At 42.0% G+C, this 13,202-nt stretch overlaps 1 protein-coding gene across 1 annotated transcript; it reads right to left on the reverse strand.

The window, feature by feature from the left end:
• Positions 1-4,907: 4,907 nt before the first annotated feature.
• On the reverse strand, positions 4,908-10,627 carry AARD (alanine and arginine rich domain containing protein; the record flags this gene model as incomplete). Its single annotated transcript, XM_080694741.1, has 2 exons — positions 4,908-5,033; positions 10,334-10,627. The coding sequence occupies 2 exons, from the start codon at positions 10,625-10,627 to the stop codon at positions 4,908-4,910; spliced, it is 420 nt and encodes a 139-aa protein (XP_080550867.1).
• Between the last annotated feature and the right edge of the window lie 2,575 nt (positions 10,628-13,202).

Consider the following 13,202-nt stretch of genomic DNA (forward strand, 5'->3'; position numbering starts at 1 on the left):
TTTGGGGTTCGATCCATGTGAGGCCGGGGTCTTTGGATCTCATGCCACGGCAGTGGGAAGCAGAGAAAGGGAAAGACCTAGGCTCTGCTCTCACATCATGGAGGCCTGAAGCAAGAGAAGGAGCAAGCAAGAGGATTAAAAGACAAAAGCACAATTCCTAAAGCAACATACTCAGAGACCCACCTTCTCCAACCACTCCCCACTGGCCTAGGTTATCACCCAGTAACTCCATCACAATGGAGTTACCTATTGATGTGATTACAGCCCTCAGGACCTAATTATAGCAACTCTGAACATTGATTAATACATGATCTCTTCAGGGGACTTTCTATTTCTTTTTTTTTTGGTGGTACTGGGGTTCCCGGAAGCCCTTTTACCTTAGGGCTACACTCCCAGACCTATTTTATATTGTTTTTATTTGGAAACAGAGTCTCTTAAGCAATTGCGGCTGGCTTCGAACCTGTGCGATCCTCCTGTCTCCGCCTCCCAAGCGCAGGGATTACAAGCGTGCGCCACCACTTTCTATTTCTAACCATAAAAACACTCATGAAGCATAAAGATGCAAGTAGAAAGAGACACTAAGTCCAACAGGGTGGCAAAATGCTATAGAATGGAGTGTATGGAAGAAAGAAACACAGAAATAGGGCTACCTTCACCATGACCTCTATCTCCAAAACCTGCTTCAAAGTTCAATTTGGACTCCTCAAGATGCGTCTTTTCTACTGTTTTAGACAGACCTAAAGAATTTAGAACATATAACTAGCAAGTGACAGAACCAAGACTAAATCCCAAGGTCACATGACTCCACACACAGGTCCTACTTTCCTACAAATCTTTGTGAAGATTAAGTAAGCATACAGATACAACTAGGATTCTTGGCACAATGGACAGCAAAGGAGGGGTGGCTAATTTCATTACTGTCATATCCACACATCCTTCCTGCAGTGAGAAAGATAGTCATGCCCCCAAGGAAGAAGAGGCGCTTTCTAACCCAACTCAGCAGTTCCAGAAGATGCACCTGACTCAGCTGCTCTGAGGACGTATCCACCCATCAGAGCTTTGTTGCCCAGCACTTTGTTCAGGTGGAACAAGAGGCTGCCAGGCACAGAGGTGGCAGAGCAGCCCAGATTCAAGCTTAAACTTGTATTTTTCATCCTCTCCTAACCTTCCTTAATAACCTGGTCAGAGAGGCCAGAGACGCAACAATGGCAGAAGCATCAATGGAAACAATCAAGAGAGGAAGCAGCTGGAACCGGAGGACTAGTGCCAAGTCCCAGGCCCTGAGGGACCCCGGCAATGATTACAGCAGTCCATAAACAGAGCTGATGGCTGCGCTGGGCATTGGACCTACCAGGAAGGGACGGAGGAGGTAGCATCAACAGAGTAGTCATGATGAAGCCGGCTCACCTATCATGAGGTTCTACATAGCAGACTTTAATCTGTCCCCAGGCTGGTGCCACTACTGCACCTGTTCTGGCAGAAGTAGCCTGGCAAGCCAAAGAAAATGTGATTCATCTGGGCTACTCTAAAGGACTGTGATGTGTATCTGCCTGTGCCAAGCATATAACTGTCATAATTACTTCTGCACCTCTTCAATGGTAGATGCTGAAGTGCCATAGAGCAAAAGCCCATTTCCTGCTAGTGTGGATTATCCCCCCATAATTTATGCTGTGAGATATTGTGTCATTTGAAAAAAAAATACATATTTTCCTCCCCAAACTGTTCTGTGTCTCTTCTTCTGGCCCTCTATCCACTCTTGTTATGAACATCTTACTTTCTTTGGCTTATTCAGTCGCAACTTCCCTGATGCATATAGGTTATAATTATTTTCCCATCTTCCCCTCCAGCTGGCACTAGTTTAGGTCCCTTCCATCTCATATATATTTAGAATGTCACACTGGTGCCCTAACTTATTTTAAAATGCCAGAAAGAGGGAAACTCTAAGTATTGTACACGGTAGGAGAATCCTCACTTCTCTTGGGAAACTTTCTGGCTTCTGGTGTGCTGCCACTGATGGGAGGACAATCCAGCAAGCTAACAAAAAACAAGTGAGTCCCACTGTAAAGAAAAAAAAAACAGGAAAACCACCATCTGCCTTCTGCTACTTAAAAACAGGGAGTGGGCACTGAGGGATATCATAGAAGAATAGAAACAGAATAAAAGTGCTTAATGCTGATAGTGAACTGTGTGTCAAACTCCCATTGTATTTCATATTGAAAAGCTAAAATAACAGGAAAACTCCAATAAGTGCTTCTGAAAATAAGATACTTTTGAGACAGAGTTTCTTATTCTGTTTCTTCATCTGTGACCCTTTAAAAAACATATAGTGTAGGTGGGCATGGTGGTGCAAACTTGTGATCCCCACACTTGGGAGGCAGAGACAGGAGGATCGCGCTGGTTTGGAGCCAGCCTCACTGGCTTAAGAGACCCTTTTTCCAAATTAAAAAAATAGAAAATAGGTCTGGGAGTATAGCCTGGAGGTAGAAGGGTTTCCAGGAACCCCAGTACCACCAAATATATATATATATTATCACTGAGTTTTAGAAGAAAAAAAAAAGTGGTGACCCAAACAGTGCAATAAAATATGGACTTTTTTGTTTAAAAATATGAACATTAGAACACCTATTCTAGGTTTCTTTTCCTTTATTTTGATGTCTAATAGAGTACATTATCAGTATCATCAAATTACTTATATGAGTATTAAGCAATGTCAGCAATCTGTATTCTGTAAGGAATTGAGTTTATGCAATGAATCACCTTGAGTTTTTTCTAAACACAAAATTAGAACAAGTTATAACTTTTAGCCTTAAAAATGCTCTCAAGAATGACTCTCCTAACATTTAAGTAGCATAAAAAAATTAATGAGAAGGATATCCACCTTTTCCTCAGAATTTCTATAAAATTAAAGCAGAAAGCACATAGGGGATATATATATATATATATATATATATATATATATATATATATATGTATGTATGTATGTAGCGGTCCTGGGGATGGAACCCAGGGACATTCTACCTCCAAGCTATACTTCCAGCTCTATTTTTTATTCTTTATTTTCTGGGGTGGGGGGAGGTAGCACTAGGGGTGGAACCCAGAGGTTTTCTACCTCCAAGCTATACTCCCAGCCCTATTTTTAATTCTTTGTTTTTTGGGGGGATGGCCCTAAGGGTGGAACCAAGAGGCTTTTCTACCTCCAGGCTATACTCCCAGACCTATTTTTTATTTTATTTGGAAACAAGGTCTCATTAAGTTGCTAAGAGCCTCACTAAGTAGCTGAGGCTGGCTTTGAACCTGTGTGATCTTCCTGGCTCAGCCTCCCAAGTGCAGGGATTACAAGCGTGTGCCACAACGCCCGGCTATTCTTTATTTTGAAACAGGGTCTCACTGAGTTGCAGAGAGCCTCACTAAGTAGCCGAGGCTGTCTGCAAACCACAATCCACCTGTCTCAGCCTCCCAAATGCTGGGATTACAAGCGTGTGCCACCATGCCTGGCTTATAAATATAATTTAAAACATCAATCTGTATACCTATTAGCCGAGACCCCATGTGTAGAGTCTGGAGAAATCCAGTGACCATATGTCAGGATTCTACCTATTTCTCATATGACAATGTCCTATAAGTTGAATGATAATACCTCAATCTTACACAGGGAAGAAATTAAGTAACAAAGGGCTAGAAAAATTTACTTTTAAACTAAAGACAAAAATTTTTTAAAAACTACATTTGGTCCAGATAATTCTCAAATCCTCATACATTTAAAATAACTCATATTTTTAAATAACTCCTTCTCTTTCTTTTGTTTTTTGTTTCTTTTTGGTTTGTTTTTGTGTTGGGAGCAAATGCAGGGCCTCATAAATGCAAAACACACACTATTACACCTGTAGCCCCAGCATTCATTTTTATTAAAGATCAAATTCCTTTGATTCTTTTGTCCTTAAGAAAAATTTATTTTAAATATTAAATTATATGGATTGTTATAAATAGGTTAGAAATTCATTTTTACTTTTAGAGATAACCATTATCAGTATCAATTAGACCTGCAACTGTTTTTTATTAACCTTGTTTTTTTGCATTAAAAAGATAGCACTTTTAAGGTACAGTTAAATATTTTAATTCAATAATAAGAACCATTTTAACCTCGAAAAACTGAGCAAAGGAACTGCATTAGTTAGGAATCTTTTTGGATGCAAGTCACGAAACTCTAACTTGAATCAAGACAGGCAAAAAGAAATAATACTGGAGTAGCTCAGTTTCCTAAATGACAGCCAGCTTGACCTCGGGAACAAGGACTATCAGTGGCCTCTTCTCCTGGTGTGCTGGCAGTAATTCCATCTCAACTCCTTTTTTGGAACAGGGGATCATTCACATGGGCATTCCCACATGGTGAACACCAGAGGCTTCCAAGGAAATACTCATCTACTTCCTCGTACCAGTTCAAAACATCCTGGAACAAATCCTCTGCCTGTCTCGATTTGCATGACTAGATCCCAGAAGATGGGACATTCTTAATGGCAGACCACCAGAAGGGCATGGTCAGAGTCCGGACAGACAAACCAAAAGAAAATAATGAAGTAAAAAAACAAGCACAGATTCTGAAAGTTCAGGCAAAGCAAGAAAAGAAAGATAAGAAACGAGGGAATCCTGGAGCCAGCAATAAGGCACACTCTGATGCTTTTCCTTCTTTTTTTCTTCTTGTAAGGAAACAACCCGAAGAATGAATAAATATTTTAAAAACATATTAACACACCATTTTCTCTTTTACATTTTTTTCTCACTTCCCCTTAACATGAAAGGTTTTGGTCTAATAAATTGTTCCTCCAGAGTTCACACAAAGCCTACATCACGTTAGTGTTAGAATTATTTCAGAACCGTTGCTGTTATTTTAAGAGTTCATGTTTTCAGATTCACTGCAGTGTCTTCTGAAATTCCAGCGCGGTGTGCAGTTCGTGCTCCTTCCTCAACAGCTGCATTTTCATGTTTACATCCAGCAAAGTCCTGGCCAGCTGACGGTTTTGGAAACGCATTTCCAGCTAAAAATTAGAGGAAGAAGAAAAATAAGAATTTTTATTATCTTGAGATACAGATCAAATGAAACCGCCATCAGGGGCACAGGAGAAACATGGAGTTTTGGGGAAAAGAAAAATAAGATATCCAAGAAAGATGTATTTTTCATCTTATTCTCACATTCTAACTGTTTGGCCCAGCTATAAAACTGACTTTCCCTACGACAAGGTAAAATCCAGATATATAAATAGCTTTTGAAATGGCCTTGAAATGAAAACAAAAATAGCTGATGTACAAAGCTGTCTGTATGAAAAATAACTACACGCCGAAGGCTGTTTTCAAGCAATGGCATGTGATCGCAATGGAATCATTTATCCTTATGAGCTTTCAAAGCAACAAGATAACTGCCTAGGGCCACCTGAGTGTCGGGATCTGGGACTATTTACTTGAGTACTTGTCATTTCAGGTTTTCAGGATTTTAAATGGTCTCCCTGCCAAGCAAAAACATTTAATGACTCCTCAGAGGCACATGTAGAGTGGAGTATACTTATATTTTCTAACACTTTTCACTCTAGAATGAAACCCGTTATATAGCAAGGCTGATTTATACCCACCTCCAATGGGAGTTGATGAAGGTCCTCATGTCTTAAAATAAATTTTTAATATATATGTATATATAAATGTATATATGTATGTTTTATATGGCACATGCATATATATACCATATATATATATTTCAGTTTACTCAGAAGGCAGTCCAAGAAAGCTTAGTCCAACATCATCTTTGAATTATAATCTAAAACGAATGATCAACTACTTGCAAATTTCTTCATTAGTATCTTGTTTAAGGCAGTTCTTGAAAACCTTGCTTTCTCTGCTTTAATACTTCAATACATCAACAGTAACCACCCCAGGATGAGCCAGGGCATAGTGTTAGTAAAAAACAGACATTGTGTTGGTGGTCCCCTCCTAATTTGCAAAATAAAGCTATTAGATAAAAGTTATCTTTTAGTTTTCCTCTAAGACATTTTTTTTCATTCTTCAGCACCTGGAATCTCTTCTTTGACAGCAAGTATGACTACAATGCACCAATACAAAATTTAAAAAAAGATTTCAGATTAATAAACTGGGAATCATTTGAAAGTAAAAAAAAAAAAAGAAAACACAGAAAAATAAAATTTTAAAAAACTACAAAATGTTGAGAGCACATAAGGTATGTGGCCCAAGAAAGATGTTTGAGAACACCAAGTTTTTTTTGTTGTTGTTGTTTGTTTGGTGGTACTGGAGTTCCTGGAAACCCTTCTACCTCTGGGCTATACTCCCAGACACCTATTTTTTATATTTTTATTTGGAAACAGGGTCTCTTAAGTCAGTGAGGCTGGTTGCAAACCTGAGTGATCCTCCTATCTCCCCCTCCCAAGTGCGGGGATTACAAGCATGTACCACCACACCTGGCCTGAGAACCCCAAGTTTTGGGGGGAAAAAAAGAATTAGCAAAGGATACCAGGCATGGTGCTACACATCGGTAATCTCAGTACTTGGGAGGCTGAGACAGAAGGATTGCAGGTTCAAGGACAGCCTCAACAATTTAGCAAGACCCTCAGCAATTTAGTGAGACCCTGTTTCAAAATTAAAAAAAAAAAGTTGGGGGTGTGGCTCAGAGGTAAGTCGTGCCTGAGTTCAATCCCTAGTACCAAAAAATAAAATTAGCAAAAGATAAAGTAAATGGATACCCACCCAGCCAACAAACAGTAACAGGAACTACACAGCCACCTCCACTAAAAGCCCCTGTAGCTGGCCTGCAAGAAGCTTCAGTTCAGTATCCCAGAGGCTCTGTCGTGCCCCCCCCGCCCCGCCCGCCTTTCCAGCTTCTCTGCCTAGTACCACCCGGTAACCAGGCCAGCTTTCACTGCAGAGAAGGTCAGGGATCTCACTTGTCCTTCATCCTCTGGGAGGAAAAACCAGGATGAGCCACACTTCCTTCTGACCCCTCAGGTTAAGATGTCCTTTGCCAATTCTCTTGCTGCTGAGCATATCAAACACCCACTTGTAATTGCATGGGCCAGTGTAACTGCCCCACAGCCGGAGCACAGCACTCTGCACCCACCTCACTGCACAGACTGTGCAAAGCTGATGATGCAGAGGACAGAGTCTGTTTCTCGTTCATGACTGTATCCTCAACTAGGACTGCATTGCCTGGGCACATAACACGGGTTGGGGGGGAGGGGCACACACTTTTAACCATTCAGTGTTGTTAAAAGGCTGAGTAAATGAAAGGATTCTTGAGTGAGTGATGAACGCCCAGCCTCTACTTTCATGCCAAGAATCAGTGAGCAAAATTACTGATGATGGTTTATCGTCAGAGTAATATTAAGTATGTATAATTCACACTTATTTAGGAAAGTCACACATCAATTTTTTTAGCTTTTCTTTCATCATGGATCCCTTTGAGAATCTGATAAATGCTATGAACCATCTCTGAGAAGAAACTATCCTTTATGCACAAAGGAAATTTTATGCACAATTTTAAGTATATAGAACCCCTAAAATCTACTTACAGACCACAGAAATCCACATATGCTACCAGAAACACCAAGACAAACTGAAAATAGTACAAATAACATGACTAAATTAACTGAACTTGTTCATCATTGTTTCTTACACAAATTCCATCCCAATAAAGGATATATGTACTTCTGTGTATGGGTATATGTTGATTCCTATTGAAAACCTGTCACTAGTCCATAATCATAAAATGGCTTCTAATGATGATTGATTTTAAACTAGAATATCCATACTCCTTTGTTTCTTCCTCACGACCAGTCCACACACTGGTGAGTCAGTTAATTAGGATACTAATGATGATCTATACCTAGAGACACAGCATCTGTGTATGTGTAAAATTCTCTGGTTCCTGTCTAGAAGAAAACCTTGGTTTTTAATATGTATGTATTTACCCTTTCGGGCACAATCAATATCCAAGGTCTTTAGTTATTATCACAATAATAACAGCAACGAGGAGTGTTTATGATCTAGGTGCTTCCTATAACATTGTCTCATATAACTCATAGCAATTCTATGAAATTAATATCTCTATTTTACAAGTAAATAAATAAATTAGAACTTACTAATTAACATTCCCCGAGACATAGGACCAGTAAATGCTATCAGAGCCTATGCATTGTTAACACTGGGATGTGAACCCTCATTGATGGGAATTTTATTCCCCACCTTCTCTTCACCCCCAATGCATTACTTGCCTAAAACTTCTACTGGTGGAACGACTTGTTTGAATGGTGTTAAAAAAGTGTCCCAGAGCCCACTCGGTATGATCTCTTCATTGGATGTAAATATGAGTCAACTGGGCCTCCGGGAGGGGTACTGACTTACCTGGGGTCAGCAGTGCAGAGATGGCGGGCCAGGCCTTGGCTTACAGGTTTGGCATCCTGGGCCACAGCACAGGACTCCAGGTGTCTAATGAGGTGACTCCCTAACCCAGCTACTTAGACTCCCTATTCAGACCCTGGATGAAAACCAGGTGTTTCTTCAATATGGCTCAATCAGATATAATGCATCCCTTGTCAGATTTAGGTTGTTAACATGGGTAAAATTAGATTTCTTACCATATTACCCTCATAAGCTCCAAAATGAAATAGATATTCTGTTAAGATTCTTAGATCAGACCATTTGGTGATGGTTAAAATCAGTTCTAAAATAATGGGTAACTATTAGTAGTCAATGCAAGAGAGAATTTCCAAGTCAAGTCTCCATCACCCACGTTCATACTCAGCACCATTTCAAAGTATGAGTTGCTTCATTTATTTTGTCCTTTTCAAAATGTCTAATTTAGAATTTGTAATTTTAGCTGGGCGTGGTGGTGCACACTTGTAATCCCAGCATCTGGGAGGCTGAGGCAAGAGGATGGCGGTTCGAGGACAGCCTCAGCTTCTACTTAGCGAGGCCCTTTGCAACTCAGTGAGATCCTGTTTCAAAATAATGAATAAAAAGTAGGGCTGGGTGTGTAGCTCAGAGGTAGAATGCCCCTGGGTTCCATTCCCAGTACCGCAAAAATAAATTAATTCAATTTGTAATTTTTAAAAAGGCATCTAATATATCCATATACACTTCCTCCTCTTTAACACTCAGTCCTAACCTGCCTAATGTTCAAAAGCTATATATAAAGGGTTGTACCAAGCCAGGCATGGTGGCACACATCTGTAACCCCAGTATTTGGGAAGCTGAGACAGGAGTATTGCAGGTTGGAGCAACTTAGACTCTCAGCAACCTAAGGAGACCCTGTTTCAAAATAAAAAATAAAATAGGGTTGGGGATGTAGCTCAGAGGTGAATGCACCTGGGTTTAATCGCCAAACCCCCCCAACCCCCCCACATCTTACCAAATACCTTATTTCCAAGAATTAAGTATTCCTTACTAAGTATTCTATATTAAGTATCCAGTGTTTCTGAAATCTTTCTTTCTTTCTTTCTTTCTTTCTTTTTTTTTTTTTTTTTTTTTGAGGTACAGGGTCTCACTAAGTTCTGGAGGGCCTCACCTAAATATCTGAGGCTGGCCACCAACCTACGATCGAACCTCCAGTCTCAGCCTCCCAAGTACTGGAATCACAAACCTGTTCCACCACGCCTAGCTTTAAATTCTTGCCAAGAGAAAAAATAAGGGCAACTTACGAGATATAAAGAAAATTGCCGACAGACTCGCTCCATCAATCCCAATAGTTTATTCCACTGAAATTGCCTAACCGGTTGTGGTGGCACAGACTTGTAATCCCAGCATTTGGGAGGCTGAGACAAGAGAATCGCGGTTCGTGGACAGCCTCGGCTACTTAGTGAGGCCCTTTGCTACTCAGTGAGACCCTGTTTCAAAATAAATATTTAAAAAATAGGGGTGGGGGTGTGGATTGGAGGTAGAATGACCCTGGGTTCCATCCCCAGTACCTCAAAATAAAATAAAGGAAAAAAATTAGGGTTGGGGGTTCCATCCCCAGAGAAAAAGAACAAGAGAGAGAGAGAGAGAGAGAGAGAGAGAGAGAGAGAGAATGATAGAAAGAAAGAAAGAAAGAAAGAAAGAAAGAAAGAAAAAGAAAGAAATGTCCTACTCCACATTCACATACACATTCACGCGCACGCGCGCGCGCACAGTTTCCTACAGGGCACTTTCTCTGCCTAGGAGCCCATGGTCCTTGGGCGTGCCTGCCCATCCCCGGGCGCCCTCCGTCCCAGCTGTAGCTGGCTGGGGCGATGGCCGCGTCCCTCGGGGCCAGCTCGGGGGCCCCCCGCGCCCCCGCCCGCAGGGTGGGCCCCGCGCTCACCAGCTCCGCGCGCAGCCGGCTCAGCGCGCTCTCGACGCGCGCGCGTCCCCGCTCCTCCCGCGCCGCCGCCGCCTCCGCCTCCCGCGCGCGCCGCGAGCCCCCGGGAGCCACCGCCCGCTGCAGGGCGCGCACCAGCCGGCGGCGCAGGGCCTCGGGCGGAGGGGCTGCGGGGCTCGGGGCGCCCCCGGGGCTCCCGCGTGGACGGGAGGCGGGGGCCCAAAGCCCGGCCCTGCCCGCGACTCCCTGGGGTCCCGGGGAAATCCGCGGTCGGTAGCCGCCGTAGACCTCCTCCATCTCTCCTGCTAGGGATCTGTTTGCAAGTTTGAGCACCAGGGCGGGTGAGAGCAGGGGCGGAGGAGTTACCAGCCACTCAGGGAGGCTCCTTGGCTCGCAGCCCGGTCTGTCCACGACCTCTCTTCAGCCCCGAAGGAAAGGGGCTGGCTGGTTTTCTCTAACTCCTGGGGGTGGCGCCCCTTCCTCGCGGGGCAGGCTTGGCGACTGAGCGGTCAGTCCACTTAGGTGGATGGTGAGGTATGGGTGGAAGGTTCAGAACCAAAGGTAGGGTATTCTGACAAGATTCCCAGGTGCCTTGATTTTTTTTTTAAACTTCTGCACTTTAAAACAATTTCTGACTTGGACTAGCTGCCAGGCACTGTGCCAGGTGTTGGCATATGAAGACTAATTAGGCCCTTTTACCTGTCGCCAGGTACTGCCCACAGGCAAGGCCCACCGTCTGAGTTAGAAAGGACGGCCTCTCTGCAAATCTAACAACTCCTGCTTGGAATTCTGAAACTCGGTGCTCCTCCCGGTCCCTGACTCTTCACTACCATGTCCACCTGGTCAAATGATGTTTCAAATGAAACATCAAAGCATCACCTTACTCCAGAACGTGTACTTTGATTGTTCCCAGTACAATGTGATCATGTGCCAGGATTACTTTTATGCCTTTTACCAGGGAACATACCCAATTACCTCTTTTCAGTGTAATAAATTCTAAATAAGAATGAGCCATCAAATAGTGTGTGCCTATCATAGACTTCAATTATGAAGAACACAAAAAGAGAAACAGTGACCGAATGCTCTCTCTTTATTTATTTATTCAATAAGAAGTTCCAAGTCACCTGGAAGGTTCCAAGCATCCTGTGGTAAGCACTGAAGGCAGGAACAGCTATTTTTATTAGTGCCTACCATGGCCCTTTTCATTAACCCGTTTAATCTTCACCATGGTTCTGTGAGGTAGGCACTATTAATTTCTATGTTTGCTGAATGATCGAGCTAGGAAAACATTTAAATGAACAACCAAAGGTCACAAAGCTGTTCAGTGGCCCACTGGAGAATTTACCTCAGAACCCTGGCTTGTGCTCCAGCCACAGGGAAACATTGTGGATTCTCCCGGCCTCCCAGAGAGAAAGAAAACTGCTTGGTTTACATCGTGGTTAATTAATAAGAACCCTCTTTGGTTGTGAAATGTCCACAAGGTAGTCACTTAATTTATTTTTCCAATTTAATTTGCCAGAACCCTGAGGTCTAAGCTCTTATCACATCCCAGCTTCGCCACTTGTTGGCCAAGTGACTTTGATTAAGCTTTCTGGGTCAGTTTGTTCATAAGTAAAATGGGAATCAGCTTTTCTTCTTCACCTGGTTTCTAAGGTAGATTAAAGTGTCCAGGAGCACACTGAACCAAGGTGATAGCCATTCATAAATGTTAGTTCTGTGTCTTATGTAAGGGACATGATGGAGGTTCTGGCCATAAAGACATTTTACTGAACATTTTATTATTTAGCATCACCAAACTACGTATCTAAGACATAGGAGAATTGGATGAGGATTCCAAGAAAAACTGAGTCAGGCTTGAACTGTAAGAGCAACATACCACTAGCCAGTGTCCATTACAGTGGGTTGGATAATCATTGTAAATTGCCAGCGATCAGATGGAGCCAATATACCTTCATGACATCTCCTAAATGTGTGTGGTGAGTTGTGTTGTTATTTAAAATAGTCTCTGCCTCTTTCAGTGGAAAGATTATATTTCTCTACTCCACTGACCTCAGGCTGGGCTATGGGATTTGCTTATGGCAAGGAACTATAAGCAGAAGGTTCACATACCATTTACCAGCAAAAACTTTAGGTGTCATACAATCCACGGGTCTTTCAGCAGTATCTCAGGACGGGAAGCTCCTACAGCCTGAGTCTTGGGATGCAGAGATCCCAAAGCAGAGAGGAAGTGACACAACTGTGTAGGTTGAGTAAGAAACAAATTTTTGTAGCAACACATGGAGATTAATGTTATTTGCTGTTTTGAAAACTCTGATACCTGATTCTCCTTTTGAAAGAGATATCTTTCCCCTAAAAGTAAAGTGCAGATATAAATATCCAGAAGACAGATAGTTCTGGTAAATTGAGTTTTTACAGAATCATTGCTGTGAAGAGATGTATTGAAGCTTACTTGCCTCAAACAAGGAAAATCTAGTCGTTGAAAGGAACAAGAAAGTTCTCTTCACTGTCCGGGTACATTTGTTCTTTTATTAGATGAATTATGAAGGTTGGTATAAAATATAGATAGCATCAACAGATTTTTATTGACAGAGATATATGAAAACGCATATACAGAGTGCAGTATAAATTTAGACTGTCAGTTTATAGTCGGAGAAGACCATCTCAGCTTCACTTCCACACCAAATATAAAGGGCTGTGCTACTTTTAATGCTGGTTTGCTTGTTTATCTTATCTTCGTGCTCTTCATCTTGAAGACATTTCAATTATAACCTTCTAAGTTTTCACTGCATCTGGCGGCCTGCAAGTGTAGAAACTAGAAAACTAATGGCACTCTCCTACAAGTCTTTTGTGTGCCGTGATATTCAAGAGTTCT

Source organism: Muscardinus avellanarius, assembly GCF_963383645.1.
Source record: "Muscardinus avellanarius genome assembly, chromosome: 4".
In the NCBI taxonomy this organism is placed as follows: Eukaryota; Metazoa; Chordata; class Mammalia; order Rodentia; family Gliridae; genus Muscardinus; species Muscardinus avellanarius.